The sequence below is a fragment of the Notolepis coatsorum genome (assembly GCF_963971535.1).
Source record: "Notolepis coatsorum genome assembly, chromosome: 10".
NCBI lineage: Eukaryota > Metazoa > Chordata > Actinopteri > Aulopiformes > Paralepididae > Notolepis > Notolepis coatsorum.
This window is the reverse complement of record NC_140174.1, coordinates 75,402,874-75,423,926: the sequence shown is the minus strand read 5'-3', so window position 1 is coordinate 75,423,926 and position 21,053 is coordinate 75,402,874. Positions and strand designations below refer to the sequence as shown.

General features: G+C 41.8%; 1 protein-coding gene across 3 annotated transcripts in view; it reads left to right on the top strand.

The window, feature by feature from the left end:
• The first annotated feature begins 286 nt into the window (after positions 1–286).
• grnb (granulin b) overlaps positions 287–21,053 on the top strand; it is an 83,042-nt gene continuing 62,275 nt past the window's right edge. For 2 of the 3 annotated variants that reach the window (XM_084323532.1, XM_084323530.1), the window contains exons 1-4: positions 287–419; positions 775–866; positions 4,346–4,486; positions 19,489–19,629. In XM_084323532.1, coding sequence (XP_084179658.1) covers positions 855–866; positions 4,346–4,486; positions 19,489–19,629 — 294 coding nt within the window. In that variant the 5' untranslated portion in view covers positions 287–419; positions 775–854. The remainder of the gene's footprint in view (positions 420–774; positions 867–4,345; positions 4,487–19,488; positions 19,630–21,053) is intronic. The other variant, XM_084323531.1, reaches the window with a different exon arrangement.

Sequence of the window (21,053 nt, the reverse complement as noted above, 5' to 3'; positions counted from 1 at the left end):
GACTTTTCATTTTTGATGACACTGACACTTTCATGCAAGTGACATGCTTTTGCAGGTTATCAACTAGGTTTTGCAGTTTGTACTAATTGTTTTTAGAAATGCACTAACTGTTGTGCAAATGTTAATAGTGATGTGAGAAATGCCCCAAAGAAAAACTGTAATTTATTAATACATTACTGACCCACTTTTAATGTTTTGTGCAGTGAGTGTAATGTACCTTTAAAACAGATAGCAGTAAGCTGTCACATGATGACTGTGTCATGTGATTGCTCAATAATTGTGTTGGGGAAAATCGCCAGTCAGACTGTCTGAGGGAGACCTTTGCACGTCTGAATTTCTTTGTTGGTCAGGATTTTAATACGTAACGTGACACAACATAATTTGAGATATTTCGTGGGTCTGGTATACCAACACACAAGGTAAGAGGACAGTATTCAGTAATAATATGATGGGGTGCCGTTAAATCATCCCAAGTCAAGCGAATAGCTAACGTTAGCTAACATTATTATTAGCTAGTAACAATTTGGCGTAGCTGGGCTGTTGTGCAGTGAATGAATGGTTTTAGGAAAACCATCAGTTAGCTAAACCTTTGTTCTGTTGTGACCAGTTAACGGGTTGAGTAAGTGAGTAGCTTATAGCTTGACAACTGACGTCACTAGCAAACTACATTCAAAGTTATTGATGTGTTGTACTTGTTATTGATTGTATGTTGTTGTGGCACACTCTCACATTAGCAAAATTCTGCTTTCTGACTGTGTTTATGTTGTTCCCCAGGCTACACGAAGAGCATGCATTGCGCTTCCCCACTGCAATAACAAAACTGCAACCAGCTTTCCTGTCCCCATTTCAGACACATGCTTACAATGGTAAGCTAAAGCCACAGCCTACTAGGCTGCTGAAATGTCAGGCTTGTTGTCTGTATCCCCACTGCTTGTCTGCCAGTACAGACCTGTAGAGGAGCCAACGCTATATATTTAGGTTATTGTATTGTATGAATGTTTATGTTTATTTGTATAACCTTACATTGAAACGGCATTAGGAATATTGATTCCTAATTTGTCTTATTTGTCATAATGGAACATTCTAGAACATTTGTGATGTCACAGTATGATGTCATAATCAAACTTGTCAATAGTATGGGGGGGGCTATGTCCTCCCTAAGAAAAACGAAAGAAGGGCAGGCGTCTTATCGCCATGCTCTAAGACAAACTCTAACCTTAACCAACTTCGAAAGAGCGCTGTGGAATAATATGATTCCCCAACTCCCTCATGTAAAGACATTCCCCTCATCATTTATGAAGAGCACCTGGGGAGAGCCCCTCAGCCATTTTCTCTAAATACTATGTGTATATTTCTATCTGTTTGGTTAATAAACCTTTGTTATTATCCAAACCTCGGTTGACTGAGAACATTCTTCTTCAGGATATCCACGAATATCCCACAGCGCCTAAGCTTAAACAGTGTAGACACTTGCGGTCCCACAATTGGGCGTACATGTCACATGACCAGAAATGACCTGGCCAATCAGAGACGCGGAAACAAACATTTGTTGTCAAAAGTATTCAGGCGACCCGGCCCCCAGATCATAGTACACCTGACACATTAAATAATGCCCAACAACACCTGGGTCGTTTAGCTGATTTTGCCAGATGTTGGGCATTATTTGGTCATAGTGTGCCTGTGCGTGCGCCAAGTTGAGTTATTAATTATTATTAGTTAGAAGCGTGTGGTCATGAAAACGCTGACTAAAAACTCAACTATTTTTGGGAAAAGGAGGCTTTGGACTGTTTGTGGTGAGAAGATTGGAATAGATGAAGTGCCTCCAGGTGGGTTGCTAGTTCTTTGAGTGAACCGCTTCCCGACTCTGTATCCAGTCCCTGTAGCACAGTCTGGTTCACGCCTGCTAGCTCGACCCCCAAAATCCAGTTGGTTTGATTAGTGTGTGAACACTACTGTACCGCCGGGTACGGATCAACGAACCGTGCCCAGGTCCACTTGTAAAGGTGGTCTCTCCAGTACAGTTCATGTGTACTCTTGATACCGTTCGCCATTGAACTCAAGTGTACTCAAAATATGGAACAACATTGCTAGTGTTAAGGGGCAATTGTAATTGTAATTTAAATTGTGAATCAGTGACTTGCCACATTTCTTAGGTCATGTGGTTGAAGTGGCTTTTTTTTTGTTTTTCTTTCTCGACCACAACGTTGTGAACTTGTCTGACGGTTTCACAACATACCACCAGCTGCAATTGATTCACACTTCTTGAGGTTGTTTGAGTCCTGGAAGTACAGAGGCACATAACAAACAGGCTGGTGTGTTGCCACATGTCTATTTTTTTTTTCTTTTTTTTGTATCCACTTTTTCTCCCATTTTCTATATTCTTTTCTCCCATCCCAATTTCGTATCATCCAATTCAACCCTCCCCTGTCACGAACGCTGTTTCTTGCCTCCCACAAGCCGGCTGCAATGTGGACTAAGTCATACATAGCACAAGTCCCCTCCGGTACTTGAGGTAACAGCAGTCGCATCTTTTCACCTGCGCAGCTCGATCTCTCAGTGGCGAGGAGTAACGCGTGGGAGGCTCACGCTGCCCCCGACACTTCCTGATTCTACTGCGCAGGCGCACCAACCGACCTGTAGGAGTCGCTGTCCACAACGCCCGATCCCCACCCATCAGTTTCCCACCCCCTAATACGGCCAATGTGTATTAGTATGAACGACCAGCTAAACTGAAAGCAATGTGGAGCGCTGGGCTCGAACAGGCGAGCCCAGCGTCTCCGCATTCGTGGCGAGCGCCTTGCCCACTACACCACGTAGCCGCCACTCTATTTTTTGTTTTATGTTTTATGTATTGAATTGATTGATATGAGCTAGTTTGGATACATTCACTCACTTGTGGCACTTGATTGATTGAAAACTTTATTAACAGATTGCAGAATGGGTACAATACAGTACGGCTCAATACACACAATTGTTAAGAGATGCAGACCAGAGAAAGACTTTTGTCTAGTTTACATCAGGGGTCCCCCATTTTCAATTCATCATAACATTTATGACATACATGACATACAGATATACAGTACTGTTTCATCCTGACATTTATGACATACAAGATATACAAATAGACAGTAGTGTTTATTTACAGTATCTCAAATAACATATTAAACTAGCAGACAGAGTATTTTATTCATATGACTTCCTCTCAACTGTGTCCCGTGCTTGAGAACATGTTATGAAATACCTGAGTCATGACTCATGAGTACTGTGATAGTAGAACCTGACATCCCGTCAAACGGCGACCTCTAGGCAAAAGATCCATGCTTGGTGTTACACTTTGTTAACACCTTTTGTTTGGACACCTCAAACTTGAGATGTTGCCTGGGGCTGGTATATAGAAACATGAGGCACTGACTTTGTAAAATGGGTGGCGTTCTCCTAAACAGCAAGAACCTCATAGCAAAGGAACTTGGAGGAACACACCATCCAACATTATTGGAAATGCGCTTACTGTCTTCTCCAGAGTCAGACAAGAAGATGGATACCAATTTCCCCTCTGTGCATTCAGTAGAAAGCTAATTAATGGAAGCGGATACAGACCAGCTAGCCTAACTGTTGGCCAAAAACACCTCTCCCGGAGTTTTAAGCTAAGCTAGTGGTCCGTATCCGTTTCCATTAATTTGTGCTAAGCTAGGCTAGCTTGCAGCCGGATAGCTTTCTACTAAATGCACAGAGAGGAAATTGGTATATATCTTGTTTTACTCTGGAGAAAACTGTGTGTGTGCATTTCCTATAATGTTGGCATGTTCCTTTTAACTTTGGACAGACCTGCTTAATCAGCTGGAACGAAATGCTGATCTGGTGGACATGCTTAAAGGAGCACCTTAATCCTGTCGTTCTGTTGTGAGGAGGACATGTAACTCACCAACATGTTATGTGTCTCAAGAGCTTGGTGACGTCACCAAGAGGAGAGCAGACCTCTAGCAAACTGCAGACACTATCTTCTCAAAAATGTTCTACTGTAGAGCCCAACTGAGAAAATCATGTCTGCAGTTTGCTAAAGGTCTGCTCTTCTCTCTGTGACGTCACCTGGAAGAATTTCTCGGGGTGCCGATGTGGCTGAACTCGCAACACGTTGGTGAGTTACATGTCCGAGTTATACTGCATGTCCTCTCTCTCATACATTGTTGACAAAATGACCATGTAGCATTGCTAATGAAAATGAACACACTCTCTCCCTCCTTTTCTCTCCGTTTCTTTCTTTGTCTTCTATCTATCTATATCACCCTCTTTATCTATTTCTCTCTATCTCTGTCTCCTATCTATCTATCTATCTCTATCTATCTAGAACATGCAGACAGGGCTGTTGTGTGTGGTCCTGGTGGGTGTGTGTTCAGCTCTGATCTGTCCTGACGGTGGTGTGTGCCAGGAGAGGAACACCTGCTGCCAGAACCCCTCTGGAGGCTACGGCTGCTGTCCCCTGCCTAATGTGAGTCTGTGTGTGCGTGTTCTTTTTTACTATACCTGTGAGAACAGACTCTTCATAGACTGCCTTAAATATGAGGACAATTTGGGTTGTGAGGACATTTTGGCCACCCTCAGATAAAAAAGTGCTGATTATCTGGTTAATGGTTAAGTGTTAAGATTAGAATTAGAGGTAGGTTAAGGCTGGGCTTATAGTGAGTATGGTTAAGGTAAGGGATGGACATTTAATGTTCGCTAACGTAGAGAAACGTCAGACGTAATTCGAGATACGTCAGACGTACTTCGAGATACTTCCGTACACGTCAGACGTAATTCGAGATACGTCAGACGTACTTCGAGATACTTCCGTACTTTCCGCCAATCAGCGCATAGCCCTGTCACAGGACTAATAGTCCTGTGGCAGGGCGGAAGTACCAATCTGGACCTCGAGGCTCCGAGGTTGCAGCTCGACCCTACTCGTGCGTTCAGTAGAAAGCTAGCCTAGCTTAGCACAAATTAATGGAAGAGGATATGGATCAGTTTCAGGAAAGACATTTTTGGCCAACAGCCCATAGCCTTTGATCCATAGCCGCTTCCATTCATTAATTTGTGCTAACCTAGGCTAGCTTGCAGCTGGATAGCTTTCTATTGAACGCGCACAGAGAGGAAATTGGTATCAATCTTCTTGTCAGACTCTGGAGAAGACGGTAACTAAGTGTTCCTTAACTGCAACAAAATAATGTCTCAGCAACTTCCTCCTTTGAATGTGTGTCCCACTCCTCCTCATATTCTCTCCTTTGTGAATGTGTGGCCCACTCCACTACTCCAAGAGTAGGAGAGACGCAGGAGAGAAGGCTCTGGTGAGATCCCATCTTAGGGGAGCAGGGGTACATGTAGATTCAGAGACACAGGAGAGAAGGCTTTGGTGAGATGCCATCTTAGGTGAGCAAGGGTACATGTAGATTCAGAGACACAGGAGAGAAGGCTCTGGTGAGATGCCATCTTAGGCCTGCAGGGGTACATGTTAGGGATGGCTGTGAGTAATCGATTACTCGCCATTTCAAATTTTAAACTGAACTTGAGTGGTTTTTATCACAAAGTGCTTGTTTGTGCCACTGAAACAGAAATCTTGCGTCAGCTGTGGAGCATGAGAGCGTAACCGCGATTGTTTATTGCGTTGAAAGCTAGCTTAGCGTTATCTATGCCGTCCATGAGCGGAGAGACCTGCTGCGTACAGAGTGGAGTTAATGTAATTATTACAAATGGTAACTGACTGTTTTGGCTGACAATATGCATTAAGCATCGGGTTTATTGATGTGCATTATTATGTCCGTGGAGCGAGATATAATACAATTGGTTGTGTGTGCGTGTGACTCTGTGCAATATCCCATTATTACTGCTGCCATGCACTTTAACACTTTCAGTGCCAGCCATAACGTTGATTAATGTCCTTGAGTGCCATCATCCACTTCAATGTTGGCGTTAAAAACGCATAATCTATGTTTTAAATTATGGCTATGTGTCTAATCTGCCCGTCGCTTATCAATGACTTGTTTGCAGTCAACATTGTCAAAACGGATTGTTTTTTAATCGGTTCATATCCTTTTTATAGCATTTCGAAAAGCTATCGTTTTCTCAAATTTCCGGAAAATAGAAAGATTCCCTCATAAACGGCATTTATTGGAATATTCTCGAATACACTAGACACGTTGTCATTTGTCGGCCTATTTATGAATCGTTTTCAAATAAACGCTAGATTATCGATAGTATATGTGTACTTATGCACGCTATAGAAGCGAGCTGAGAAATCGATTACCTCATTTCCTCAACATCACAGACGCGCACACACATATACACATACGGGACACGCTGTTATCTCAGTGAATACAGCTCTGATTATCCTAAAACTGGTAACATAGACTCCTTACCTTAGATCAGATGTTCTCCAAAAAGATTATTCCAATTCCTGATCGCCATTCCAAATATCGATCGTGTTTATTGATTGATTATTGGCTGCTGTAAATATATATTCCAGGCTGCTTTCCAACTCGCGATCACTTCCCTCATCATCAGATCCCTCGCCAGCATAGTGGAGCGAGGAGGCTCCCCCTCCACAGATCCACCAGTATAATCGAATGGCCTGCAGTTACACAGGGATAGACGATAGGGGGCAGTATTTTCCCATCGGAGCTCCTAGAGGGACTGCTGTACCAACGGGAGACTCTGTTGATGAAATATGAATTCAGATCGCTAATAAAAAAAATCCGCGTCGTCGGCACTCAACGGGGGGCATGAAAAGACGACATAACACGTCGCTGGCACTCAAAGTGTTAAAGGGGAACTATTTTACTATTTCTTTCACTATTTGGGCACTTTTACACAATTCCTGTGAGTCTATGGAACACCTCTGTAATATATATATTTTTTTTATTCATTGTTTTGTATTTCTAATCAAGTCCTCAAAAACAGCATTTTTCTACCTCAAGATTTCGAGCTGTTTTGAGCCTGGGCTGCAGGGCGCCACCTAAACCACTGCGCCACGTCGTCGCCTATCTCAACATTAACATGCAGCGGTGACTATATGACATCACATATAGGCACATTTTCAAACGACTCAGTTCAGTGAGGGTGAATATTGTGAGAGGAGAATTGGAAGAATGCGCCAATATGAGAATTTTGAGACATAGATCATATTAATATAAGTTCACATAGCTAGGAAACAATGCTAAACACTCAAAAATGCCATTTATAAGATAGTTCCCCTTTAAGAAGAAATGATTTCCCTAAACACACACACAAAATGCACACAAAAAATTATAACTGTAACTGAGGGGTACAATTCCCTGACTGTATTGAGAGTATGGTATATTAAACCACTACTTAGTTATGTACTTTAATTACTGGCCATACAGTACATGAATATATATGGTGAACACCCACACAAGAATACGGCAATGACACATAAAGTACTATTTAGAGGGTATTTATTATTATCAGAGCAAGCAACGTTAGGTTACAGATTGAGAATTATACTTGCGCTTGTAAGGCGAAGAACACACGTAAAGTAGGTCAAGAGCGTAAGTCAATGAGAATAGTAAGATGGGTCTAAACTGACGCCACCTGTGGTATAGCAATTACATAGGGCACACTAGTACCAGCTGGAGACACTGGGGGGTTCCCTCCGGGTGTAAGGCCGGCCGGGGTAGAGGAATGTTCGGGTACAAAGTCTGGGTCAACGAGGAATAAAGAGGCTCCAGCTACGGGAGTCTGTGCATGTACTCCCTTGATCAGCAGACAAAGCAGCAGTTGTAATCCAAGTATGCTCGAATAGCATTGACGACAGCTAGCCAGCCTCTTCCTAGAGGCGGGCCCGAGTGATGATCCTCACGGGGGGTAAATCCCAAACGATAGTGGAATCCACGGTACTCTCCTCCAGCGGTAACGGTACCAAAGCAATATAATCCAACCAGAAAATGGTTCTGCAATCGCCGGTGTAGATTCTCCTGTGCACTATACTTCACATTAAACTAGGTTGAACTTGATGTTACTTCACTAAACTCTGACACTTTTACTATCCTATTCGCACATGTTCTAAACGCTCTATTTAGACGCAAGGTTGCTCACTTCACTTGGTCGTTGACTCGTGGTGAAGGCTTTACTAGTAATGAACGAAGTGCTGCTGTTTACACCTGCGCCGTATTTATACGTAAGTGACAATCTAGTGCCAACCTGGTCACTCTGGTCCTGAATCACTGCACTGCCAAAGGCATGTTGTAACATGCCCCAAACTCGCCCACTGCACCTGTCTGAGTACGAGACTGCCTGGAGCCTGGGGGGGGGGTGTCCAATAGGAGAGCGCATATTACTCTGGTTTGTACGCAGGTAAAGGGATATTCCGTGTATATATATACAAATAATATACAAGGGATATCAAACGATATACAAATATTATACAAGGGATCTCAAGCAATAAATATATATATTCGGTTTAATCTGACCCTTTGTAACAATAACAAAATCAACTTTGTTTATGAGCATGCATGCGTATGGGTACAACTGTAATACGATTACATTATAGCCACTGTAACAAAATGACATCATCCATTTGGACTTCAAATGGGCTTAAATGGATTATAGATGCACAAGGCACCTAAGGGTGGTTGGTACGGCTTACCGTACTAGCAGTAATACAAGTCTGTCTTTATGGCTTTCTAGCTCTATTAACCCCTTATGCCGATATCGGGCCGAGATTTATTTCACGTCATAAATAGATCAATACAGTTCATATTAATTAATGTTGCGTTTCTTTTTCAAATGTAGCCAAGAGTAAAGATCCTAACCCTATCAAAACAGCAGTCAAAGTGTATATTTTCAGCACTACGTTTATTTACCAATGATTTTAAGTGTTATTAGCGTAATATGAGTTTATAAAAATCTCAGCATATTGCATCAGAAACCGGATGATTTAGACGTGAGGAAATTATGCCTTCATGAAATTGTTGTAGTCCTAAGAAAGAGGAGACCCAAGGCTTTCCATAGACGTAGAAATGTCATAAAACTACATTACCCAGCTCATACCAGCCGCTGTCAAACTCAGCCAGCCTATGTCGGAAGGCAAGGATATTTATGAAAGACGAGGAAGGTTTTCCTTGTTATTTTGAGTTTTAACGAGACGGAAGACGACAGTGTGAGTAATAGCACAGCTCCAGGGCAACGGAACTGCCCCGTGTAGGGGAGAGAAACGGACATATCCGGGGCGACAGAAGCTGCCCCGTTTAGGAGAGAGCGACGGACAGCTCTCTTGTATGATATTTCATAAAGACCCCGGTTGTGAAGTGAGTGACCCACCACCATCACCACCACCATCACCACCATCACCACCACCACCACCACCGTCACCACCACCACCACCATCATCATCATCATCACCACCACCACCACCAGCTAAGTACCTAGCTTAGCTTCAGCTTAGCCTAACCTGAAAAGAAATAAAGGAAGATGCCGGGACTCGGCTCTCCCACAGAATGTACTAATTGCTTGGAGATGAGAAAGAGGATTGTAGAGCTGGAGGCTCGGGTTTCTACCCTGTACCAAATACAGCAGGATGAGCAACTCATTGACTCTATTTATGAAGCTACTACAAATATAGCCAACAATACCATGATTGAGAACTGGCCTATGCTAGTAACTACAGAACAGCACCACCCAAAAGACGGTCCTTGGCACAACCAAGGAGCTAGACCAAAGCAGTGGATCACCGTCAAGGATAAAAGGAGAAATAAACGATCCAGGACCTCACCCCCGGTACCGCCAGGAAATAGTTTCAACCTACTCTCGGAAACACGCATATCAACACCCAAGGCAAAGAGACATAGAAGCGTAGCTAACAACGCTAACGAAGAAAACAGCGAGCGTAACGGAGCTCACGCTAACGACGCTCACGCTAACACTAGCGAAGCAAACAGCTGGCATGCCGGAGCTCACGCTAATGCTAGCGAAGCACACGCTAACGACGAGACGACGAGGAAAACGGAGCCACTAGCGACACGGCTGGCAAACACGACCCAGACCGAGCGAACGGCTAACAGCGAAGAGACTATCATGCGCCGAGAACGTCGCGGTAGCCAACGCCGAAGGTACGGGACCAGCGTTAACATGCCGGCTACTGAGAAGGCTAACAAGGCTTCACCAAGGCCACAGGACTGTGGAAAGAACCGGCAGACTAGGCCTAGCCCAAAAACAAACGTCCCCAAAACTGTTGGAAAGAAAAATGCTAACCTCACACAGAAAATAGACTGCATATACTGATTGGAGATTCCATAACAAGGTATGTGGAGATGGCAAACACAGAAAATATCTGTCTAGACAATACAACTGTGAAAGAGCTAGCCGAAAAACTTCCAACACTAATCAGACCAGGAATAACAAAAATTGTCATTCACTCTGGATCGTTTGACATCCTGCGAAAGAAGACTGGCACAGAGACTTTGAAAGACGATTTCACACGTTTAATGAACACACTAGACAAACATCAGTCTGTGTACACAAACACTGATGTGTCCATCAGTGGACCAATTGCATGCTTTCGCAGAGGACAGGAAGCATTCAGTCGACTCCTAAATTTTAATTCATGGTTAGGGGCTGCATGTCTCGTACACGGCCTGAAATTCATTGACAACTTCAATGTTTTCTGGAATAACCCAGAACGTTTTCAAAGAAATGGCTTCTTCCCAAATCGCTTAGGTTCAAAGCTCCTATCAGCAAACATGCGTCATGCCTTGATGGCCTCCAAGAATATTAAGCTCATACCAGCACGAGAGATAATCACGAAGGACACAATCTCACCACGAGGTACAGCACAAGACGTCCCGTCCCCCCCCCCCCCCCCCCCCCATATCACACAAGGCCATCTCGTCTGATCAAATGTCCCCGAAAGCACAGTGCAGTCAGTACGGTACAGTATAGCACAATTACCATGCCATCTCTCAAAACATACAAGTAATCATAACTAGCCAATGGCATGGTGAAAAATATACGCCACCAATGCGTTTACCTGCTATTAACCTCAGGGCCATCACGGTCAAACCAAAGCAGACCTCCTCTAAAGAAGTCCAACAAATAAAATTAGCTTTCCTAAATGTCAGATCACTGAATAATAAAACATTCTTAGTAAATGATCTGATTAAAGAAAATAACTTAGATTGCATCTGCCTAGTAGAGACATGGCTAAATAATGACACAGCTACATCAATAATGATAGAAGCTTGTCCACCAGACTATAACTTTTTTCAAATACCCAGAAAAAATAAAAGGGGCGGAGGAGTTGCAGCAATCTTCTCCTCAAAACTCTTGTTTAGAATCACAGAACTAGGCGAGTTCATGTCAATGGAATATCTTGCCATTGAACTAAAAACAGAATCAACTATTATTGTCACAATATACCGCCCGCCTAGACACTCACCAATATTTATACAGGAGCTCTCTGAACTGATCTCACTATGTGTTACCGGATATGATAAGGTGATCCTAAATGGAGACCTGAACATCCATTTTAATAAGAAAACAGACTCCAAAACTATGGAACTAAAAAATCTACTGGATAGCTTTGACCTAATACAGCATATAACAAATGCAACTCACCGGCTTGGGAATACACTAGACTTAGTTATAACAACAACTGGGCTAAGCATAACAAATATCTCAATAACTGAATTACCTCTCTCCGACCATCACTGTATATTTTTTGATACTCAAATAACCCTTACTAAAACAAAAAAAGAAATCATAGTTAAAAAGAGGCTCCTAAACGACAAAGCTGAATCAAAGTTCATTGATCTTATCAGACTACATGAACCACACAATCATGACAGCTCTCTAAATGAAATGGTAGAAAATCTCAATGATGCAATGTCATCTATATTAAATTCTGTCGCCCCATTAAAAACGAAAAAGAAGAAAACTAGAGCCTCGCCCTGGTTAAACTATAATACGGTCAACGAAGAAAAAAGGAAATGTCGTGCAGCGGAGCGAAAATGGAGAAAAACAAAAACCACCATATGCTGTGATATATACAAAGATGCTTTAACTGCTTATAATAAAACCATCCGCTTAGCAAGGAAAGATTACTTCTCTAAAATCATTACAGAAAATGCTGGAAACTCCAGAATCCTCTTTTCCACTATTAATGTACTACTCAACACTGCCCCTACACCTCCTCAGTCATCAACGGTTAAGTGTGAAGAACTTGCACTATTCTTTAACAACAAAATAACCTTGATCAGGGCCAGCATTACTCATGATGGAAATAAAGTTGATTGCGGCAAACCGTGCAATGTAACCATGAGAAGTTTCACATGCATCACATTAGATGTACTCTGCAAAACTGTCTCAGAATGTAACTCCTCCACCTCAGACATTGACCCTATACCTACAGCTTTCTTCAAACGGGTATTTAATAGTGTTTCAAGCCCTGTGCTAGATATCATAAACACTTCCCTTAGGACTGGTATTTTCCCGGATGCCTTTAAAACAGCAGTTGTAAAGCCATTACTAAAAAAACCTAACTTGGATAGTAATGAAATGGCAAATTATCGTCCAATATCCAACCTACCATTCATTAGTAAAGTACTTGAAAAGATAGTTTCAGTTCAAATAAATTCCTTTCTTGAAGAAAACAACATCTTAGAAGAATTTCAGTCAGGATTCAGAAAATATCATAGCACTGAAACTGCCCTCACCAAAATAATCAGTGACCTCAGACTAAACTCTGACGAGAATAAGATCTCCATCCTTATCCTGTTAGATCTCAGTGCAGCATTTGATACAATCGATCACGATATTCTAATCGATCGTCTTGAAAACCATGTCGGTTTCTCAGACCATGTGCTGGGCTGGTTTAAAACATACATCAGAGGGAGGAAATTCTATGTTAAACTAGGAGATCACATGTCTGATATATACGACAACAACTATGGAGTTGCACAAGGGAGTTGCTTAGGTCCTTTACTCTTCTCCCTTTACATGTTACCGCTGGGTGATATCATCAGAGAACATAATGTAGATTTCCATAGCTATGCGGATGATACACAACTGTACATATCTGCTGAACCAAATGATACAGCGATTAGCTCCATTACAGACTGCTTACTGGCAATAAATAAATGGATGAGTAAGAACTTCCTGAAACTAAACGAGAACAAAACTGAAATTCTAATTATCGGCTCCAAAACTAAAAAAGAAACATTAATAAAGAACCTGGGGGGACTAACCCCTTGGATCAAATCTGAGGTCACTAGTCTTGGGGTTATCATAGATTCAGAACTGAACTTCAATTCTCATATTAGCAAAGTGACGAAAACATCGTTCTTCCATCTCAGAAATATAGCAAAAGTACGACCATTTATTAATCAGAACGATGCTGAGAAGCTAATTCATGCATTCATATCTAGCCGGTTAGACTACTGTAATGCACTTTTCACAGGTCTCCCTAAGAAAACCACAGAGAGGCTTCAGCTAATTCAAAACTCTGCAGCCCGACTGCTAACTAGAACCAAAAGGAGAGAGCACATTAGTCCAGTCCTAGCCGCTTTACACTGGCTTCCTGTAACATTTAGAATTGACTTTAAGGTCCTTCTCCTTACATACAAAGCTCTAAATGGACAGGGACATAGCTACATCGCCAACACTCTAATAAATTACACACCAGCAAGAACACTGCGATCATCAGCTGCTGGACTACTAGAGGCTCCCAGAAGCAGTCAAAAGAGGATCGGTAATGCAGCCTTTATCAACTATGCCCCAAAACTATGGAACAAACTACCCCAAAACATCAGGGAAGCCAACTCGCTAGACATCTTTAAAAGACAGCTTAAAACCTATCTCTTTGCTCAGGCATTTCACTGATAGATATCTGCTACCACCTAGTGGCAAGAGGAAACATCAGGGATATCCTGACACAACTTGTATTTATTCTTACCCTGCCTACTCTTTTACACTGCCTATCAAATTCATGTGTCGGTTATTGCACTTTTTACTTCTTACTGATGACTATTTTTAAACTGAATCATTTTAAACTATTCTTATTATTTGCTAGATCCAAATGTGAAACACTGATTATTTATGACTATTTTTAAACTGAATCATTTTATTCTTATTATTTGCTAGATCCAAATGTGAAACACTGTGATTATTTGTTCATGAATTACAGGAGTATTACTGAATAGAGAGCCTATTAGGATGCTAGATCCTAATGTGAAACACTGTGATTTGCCATATCTTGCTATGCTCGCTCATGCCTGTATTTTTTATGTCCGTTCTATTTTATAATTTTGACTATTTTTAAACTGAATCATTTTAAACTATTTTTACTATTTGTGTTACTGAAAACTGTAAGCGGAGAGCCTATTGGGATGCTAGATCCTAATGTGAAACACTGTGATTCTACCTGTCTATCTTTTTATGCTCGCTTATGCCTGTATTTTTTGCTGTTGTGAAGCACTTTGAACTGCAACCTCTGTATGAAAAGTGCTATACAAATAAAGTTATTATTATTATTATGTGGGGGAAAAAATATTGACGTTATTTTTCGTGATTATATCTCACAGGTTGAACAAACCTGAACATTATTGCCATAAAATACAACGTATACGGTATTGTTTCTTTCCCTTTCTGTGAACGTCAACAAAAAAAACTCCCTCAAGCATAGTAACAGACGCAATATTTTTTACACTGGGAATACATTCCCTGAGGTCCATAGATGTCCCTATGTCCCTATTTAGGCGAATTAAAAATAAATATGGCTAGGGCTCTTAAGAGGTTAAGCATATATTAATCATGATCACGATTTTGGCCTCCGCAATTAATTAAAGATGATCAACTGCGATCTTGACACGTTCCATTTGGACTGCCTGCTCTTCTAGCCTACATCAAATCAAGCGCACCCCATTCCTCCGCTATACTGTCTGACAAATCACACAAGCCTCCGAAACACCTCTGCCCAAGAGGGCAAACATTTGTACCAAATCCATGCTTTTAAAAAGAGCATCGCCTATTATTTGGAATTTCTTTTTGTGCTGTGAAGGTGTTAAGAGCATTGGTTAACACAGACCCCTTCCACAACACTGAGGTAGGCTGGTAAACATGGTTCCATACCTGCCAAGCCTGTAATAACCACTTGTCACTTATCCTGTTAATCTACTGCATTTATTGATAATTAACAAACTTCTGTCTTGCACGTCCCTTCACACATTCCTATAAAAAATCTATGCAAGATGTGGCGTTCAATGAGTTAAGACTGATTCATGTCAGTCAGTGACTGGTCTATCTCAGTGACTGGTCTATCTCAGTGACTGTTCTATAACTATTGTAACTATTGATACATATGTTAAAATGACAAGCTGAGTGTATAATTCTTGTCAGGACTGGTTTCACCTGCAGTAGCAATTCAAATACCTCAATTTCCCTGTAGCACAAAGTCCATTGATGTAGTAAAGTCCAACAGCTGTAGGTGGAAAGAGACGAGAGATTCATTGACTGAGTGGGACAACTTAAAGGTGCCATAATGTACTAATTTTAAACAAGTTAATATAGGTCTCTGAGGTCCCCTAAACCTGGCTGTGAAGCTTTTTGCTGAAAATATAGGAGCCTCTATACCTCTCTGTTTCAGTCCTGTTCTCCACGGACTGTTTCGGTGTCTGTACCTTTACATTTACATTTAGTCATTTAGCTGACGCTTTTATCCAAAGCGACTTACAAGTTCTGTACGACAAGCCATCAGGAAGGGCACAACTCTATCAGCTGAGCAACAATGACAAATGACAATTAGCTGCAACACCACACACCGGAACTGTGCAGGAAAGAAATTCAGCTCAAACTGTCAAACTAGGCATAGCAGATTATGAAATATGACTCAAGTAGGGCTGACCTTCGATTTTTTTTTGGGAATTCGAAGCTTCGTGTCCGAGATTCGATTTTAATTCTAAGCTTCGAAATAATTTTCTTATTTTTTTTTATAAAATATATTTTTTTTTTATGTTGTGGGACTTGTACAGCACTCAGCTTTGTCAGTGCTGTAAAGTTTAAACCTTTTTAAATCTTAGACAAACAAAACACTTTGCTTTCATGAAATATTGTAAGCCGTCATTTGAGGCTTTATAAAAGCAGCACAATGAACACAAATCTGCCAGTGCCGAGTCCGACCTCATCTTAAATAACAAACAGCATTGCTTGTTGTAATTAACAAAGAGAGGCAGAGTTGATTTTGCAACAAAAGAAAATTCATATATATATATTATTTTTATAATCGAATTTTATTTTCATATTCGAATCCCATGCCCATCGAACAAAGCTTCAAAGTATTTAAGACAGGGCGGCTACGTGGTGCAGTGGGCAAGGCGCTCACCACGAATACTGGAGACGCTGGGTTCGCCTGTTCGAGCCCAGCGATCCACATTGCTTTCAGTTTAGCTGGTCGTCCGTACTAATAGTCACATTGGCAGTATTAGGGGGTGGGAAACTGATGGGTGGGGATCGGGCGTTGTGGACAGCAACTCCTACAGGTCGGTTGGTGCGCCTGCGCAGTAGAATCAGGAAGCGATGGGGGCGGCGCCCCTCCAAAGCGCAGACCCCTGACGCTGAAAGATCGCGCCGCGCAGGTGAAAAGATGCGACTGCTGTTACCTCGAGTATCGGAGGGGACTCGTGCTATGTATGACTTAGTCCACATTGCAGCCGGCTTGTGGGAGGCAAGAAACCGCGTTCAAGACAGGGGAGGGTTGAATTGGATGATACAAAATTGGGATGGGAGAAAAATAGAAAAATGGGAGAAAAAGTGGATAAAAAAAAAAGTATTTAAGACAGCCCTAGACTCAAGATCCAGGTATTTCATATACAACTTGCCGCTTACAATGTTGTCAGAAATATATTTTAGGTTGAACGTTTGGTAGAAAATAGAAAGTTTGCAAGCTTGCACGTTTTCCCAAGATTTCTTCACATGCTCAAAGAGTCGAGGATCACTCGTATGTAATGCGCGTATTGTGATTGTTATTAACTACAGCAATTATGGCTGCAATTCTGAATAGCTTGTTTCAATAGGGAGGGTTCAGCTGAACTGCAGAAACGGCACTATGTACATATTTCACTATTCCTCAATGTTGGGACAACCCCTCATTGTGTAGAAACAATGAAAACACAGGAACATTTTTACAATAGGGGCCCTTTAGGTTTTACTAGGGCTGACCCCGACTAGTCAAATAGTCGATCGAAAGGAGCCGTAGTCGACTGCCAACCTCTTAGTCGAATGCAAAAAAAATAAAAAATAAATATTTAAATTTTTTATAATTTTTTCCAAAAGCAATGCTAATGGCGCGCATACCAGCGAGGCTGACTGCCTAAGAAAACAGGCACAGGGAGCTCCAGTAGCTCACCGCATATCTCGGCGCTATTTCTGCGTCGGGGAAAACCGTGCTGCGTCACGGATCTGGTGGACTCCGAGTTCGATTCCCGGACCCGCCGTCATTTGCCAGAATGTCTTCCCCTGATCTATATCCCGTTTCACCCTGTATCTGTCGGTCATGCTTGACCAGAAAAGCAATAAACGCTAAAAAAATAAAGTTAAAAAAAAAAAAGAAAAAAAAAAACAGGCACAGAGGCACAAATCGACTCCTTCAGACATTAACACTTTGAGTGCCAGCGACGTGTTATGTCGTCTTTTCATGCTCCCCGTTGAGTGCCGACGACGCGAATTGTTGTTTTATTTTTTTATTAGCGATCTGAATTCATATTTCATCAACCGAGTCTCCCATTGGTACAGCAGCCCCTCTAGGAGCTGAGATGGGAAAATACCGCCCCCTATCGTCTATCCCTGTGTAACTGCAGGCCATTCAATTATACTGGTGGATCTGTGTGGGGGGAGCTACTGGCTCCATTATGCTGGCGAGGGATCTGATGAACATGGAAGTGATCGCGAGTTGGAAAGCAGCCTGGAATATATATTTACAGCAGCCAATAATCAATCAATAAACGCGATCGATATTTAGAATAGCGATCATCTTTTTGGAGAACATCTGATCTAAGGTAAGGAGTCTATGTTACCAGTTTTAGGATAATCAGAGCTGTATTCACTGAGATAACAGCGTGTGTGTGATGTTGAGGAAATGAGGTCATAGATTTCTCAGCTCTCTTCTATAGCGTGCATAAGTACACATATACTATCGATAATCTAGCGTTTATTTGAAAACGATTCATAAATAGGCCGACAAATGACAACGTGTCTAGTGTATTTGAGAATATTCCAATAAATGCCGTTTATGAGGGAATCTTTCTATTTTCCGTTTCGACAATGTTGACTGCAAACAAGTCATTGATAAACGACGGCCAGATTAGACACATAGCCATAATTTAAAACATAGATTATGCGTTTTTAACGCTAACATTGAAGTGGATGATGGCACTCAAGGACATTAATCAACATTATGGCTGGCACTGAAAGTGTTAAGCACCCCTCACAACCCAAATGGATTTGGGGGGGGACAGGCCTAGGTTTTACTGTACAAAAGTATTCTGTAATGTAGTCTGTAAAAGGTTGGCAGGAGTTGCACATTGGACTTTACTCCCTGTGGGGTTTATGACACTCCTGCGGCACAAGACCTTTCTAATGGCCTCTGCCTGGAAACGCAGTCTGAAGGGGTCTGATCTAGGTCTGTGCGATATGGACAAAATCTTCTATCACGATATGGGAAATTTCATATCTCAATAACGATATATATCACAATATAGTATGTTTTCTCTCTCACTTTACCGCATGTTATCAAAAAAGGTAACATTGTTTGAGCCTACGTTCTGACCCTGTATATAATGTCACATGCATGTAGCCTAACTTAGTGGAGAAAACATTGGAAAGTGAAAATCAAAGTCAACTTTATTGTTATTTCCCACAATGTGCAAGACATACAGAAACATTTTATTACGTTCCCCCCTCCCACGGTGTATATAAAAAGATCTCGACAATATAAACTTAAAGTAACATAGGACACAATATATAGGACTATATACAGTAGCTAAACATTTTATGAATGAGTGAAATAAATAAATGAGGTAAAAGAGAACTTAGTGCAAATATTCTAGCAGCAGTAGTACATATTAAAATAGATAAACTGTCTGTGGGATGATGTGTGTGTGTGTCAGTGAGGGGAGGGGGGGGGGGGTTCTTAGTCCAGAGTCTGTGGGACAAATGTGCCTAATGTGAGAGTCAACGGTGGACCTTCACTTTTACACTGAACAGAGTCCCTCCTATGGTAGCCTCCTAGCTCTCCAAACGGTGCAACCTAAATTATAGTAATTAGGCACAAACAACTTCATAAAGCACAAACAACAGAATCTACATTCTAACAAAACAATTGCCTACTGTCTGAGAAGGTTTAGTCAAGGAACAGCAGGGATTGTGCTGCCAATTGACATCATCATTTGTAAGTAAGAAACGGGGCTCGGGGTCCAAAAATCTAAACTCTTGTTTGTTTCTATCCCTCCGTAGGCTGAGTGTTGTTCGGACCACCTCCACTGCTGCTATGAGGGAACGGTGTGTGACCTGGTTCACTCCAAGTGCCTCAACAAGACTGTGTCCCTGCCCTGGGTGAGGAGACTGCCTGCCAATCAGCTCCTGCTCATCCCTCTGGTAATAGCCATAAGCTCCATAACTCATTTGACCTCATAGTACTCATCATTCTGTTTATTGGCAGTCATTAGCGTTAGCATCAAGGCGGACAAAGATTATCACTGTCCGTTTTTTTGTGTGTGTCCTTTTGATATGTGCGTTCCAAGTCAAAACCAGCGTCGGCAAGCCTAATTGAACCGATATCCAATTATCCAGTTTAATCGAATTTAATCAAATTAAATGGAATCAGGACCTTGTGAATCAGAATCGAATCGGTTTATAAATGCCGATACCCAGGCCAGTAAACCATGCCACACTGTAAGTATTAATATCAAGTACCATAGCACACAAACGAAAATCAAACACGCAACCGATAGGGAGCACACATCAAAGAGATCAGCCCTGTCCATTACACAGACGCTCCTTGCTGGAAAGTAATTAATAATGCATGGAAATGGACAGGCATAATTTATTGGTTTAGTCAAGGAACAGCAGGGATTGTGCTGCCAATTGACATCATCATTTGTAAGTAAGAAACGGGGCTCGGGGTCCAAAAATCTAAACTCTTGTTTGTTTCTATCCATTCTATCCCTCTGTAGGCTGAGTGTTGTTCGGACCACCTCCACTGCTGCTATGAGCAAATGCATTATATTGATGATCAAATACAGTTTGATGGCAATCTGCGCGAGATAAAAAATTTCAAATGGACGTGCTTCTAGAAGTTACTACTTATGATCTGATGTTGACCGGATGGGGGGGGGGGGGGGGGGGGGTCGTTTATAATTCCGTGGCCAACGTTATATGATTCATCTAGTGTGGGTGATATGATCATTAGAGCAGTTAGTATCGAACACGTTAGAAAATAACGTTGAATCTTACCGTAGCTTCCTCATAGCGTTGGGCGATGAGCGTGGAACAGAAATGTTCCTATTATGGGATGTAGAAATATGCGATCCATTTCCAGGTTGTATAATAGTATATACGTCCAAATCATGTTGTTTATCGAGTTATTTGCAACCGATCGATGTCCAGTGTATCAAGATGGAGTCCCGCTAACGATAGCTAGTGCCCGGACGAAATATGGGCGAGCACCACTTCCGGCGCATCACTTCCTGTTTGGGCGATCCGCCGATCGGCCACCAGATGGCGCTCTTGAACCGTTGGAGAGTTGCGAGGGGATCAACAGGAGATCTCAGGTCTCCGGGGGAGAAATATGATTTCGATCACAGATTTTTGAAATATTGATATCAAAGACGTGGTACGGCGTCTTTGGCAGAATGAGCATGGCGGGGAAAGACGTCCTACGGCATTTTTGGCGATTAAAGGGTTAAAAGAAATGTCAATAGAAAACTTGTCTATTTGGGTGGAAATCTGAATATAAACAAGAGAGATGTTTCCAAGAAAAACTCAAAAAGAAAAAAACTGTAAAGTAGCCAAAATGCATT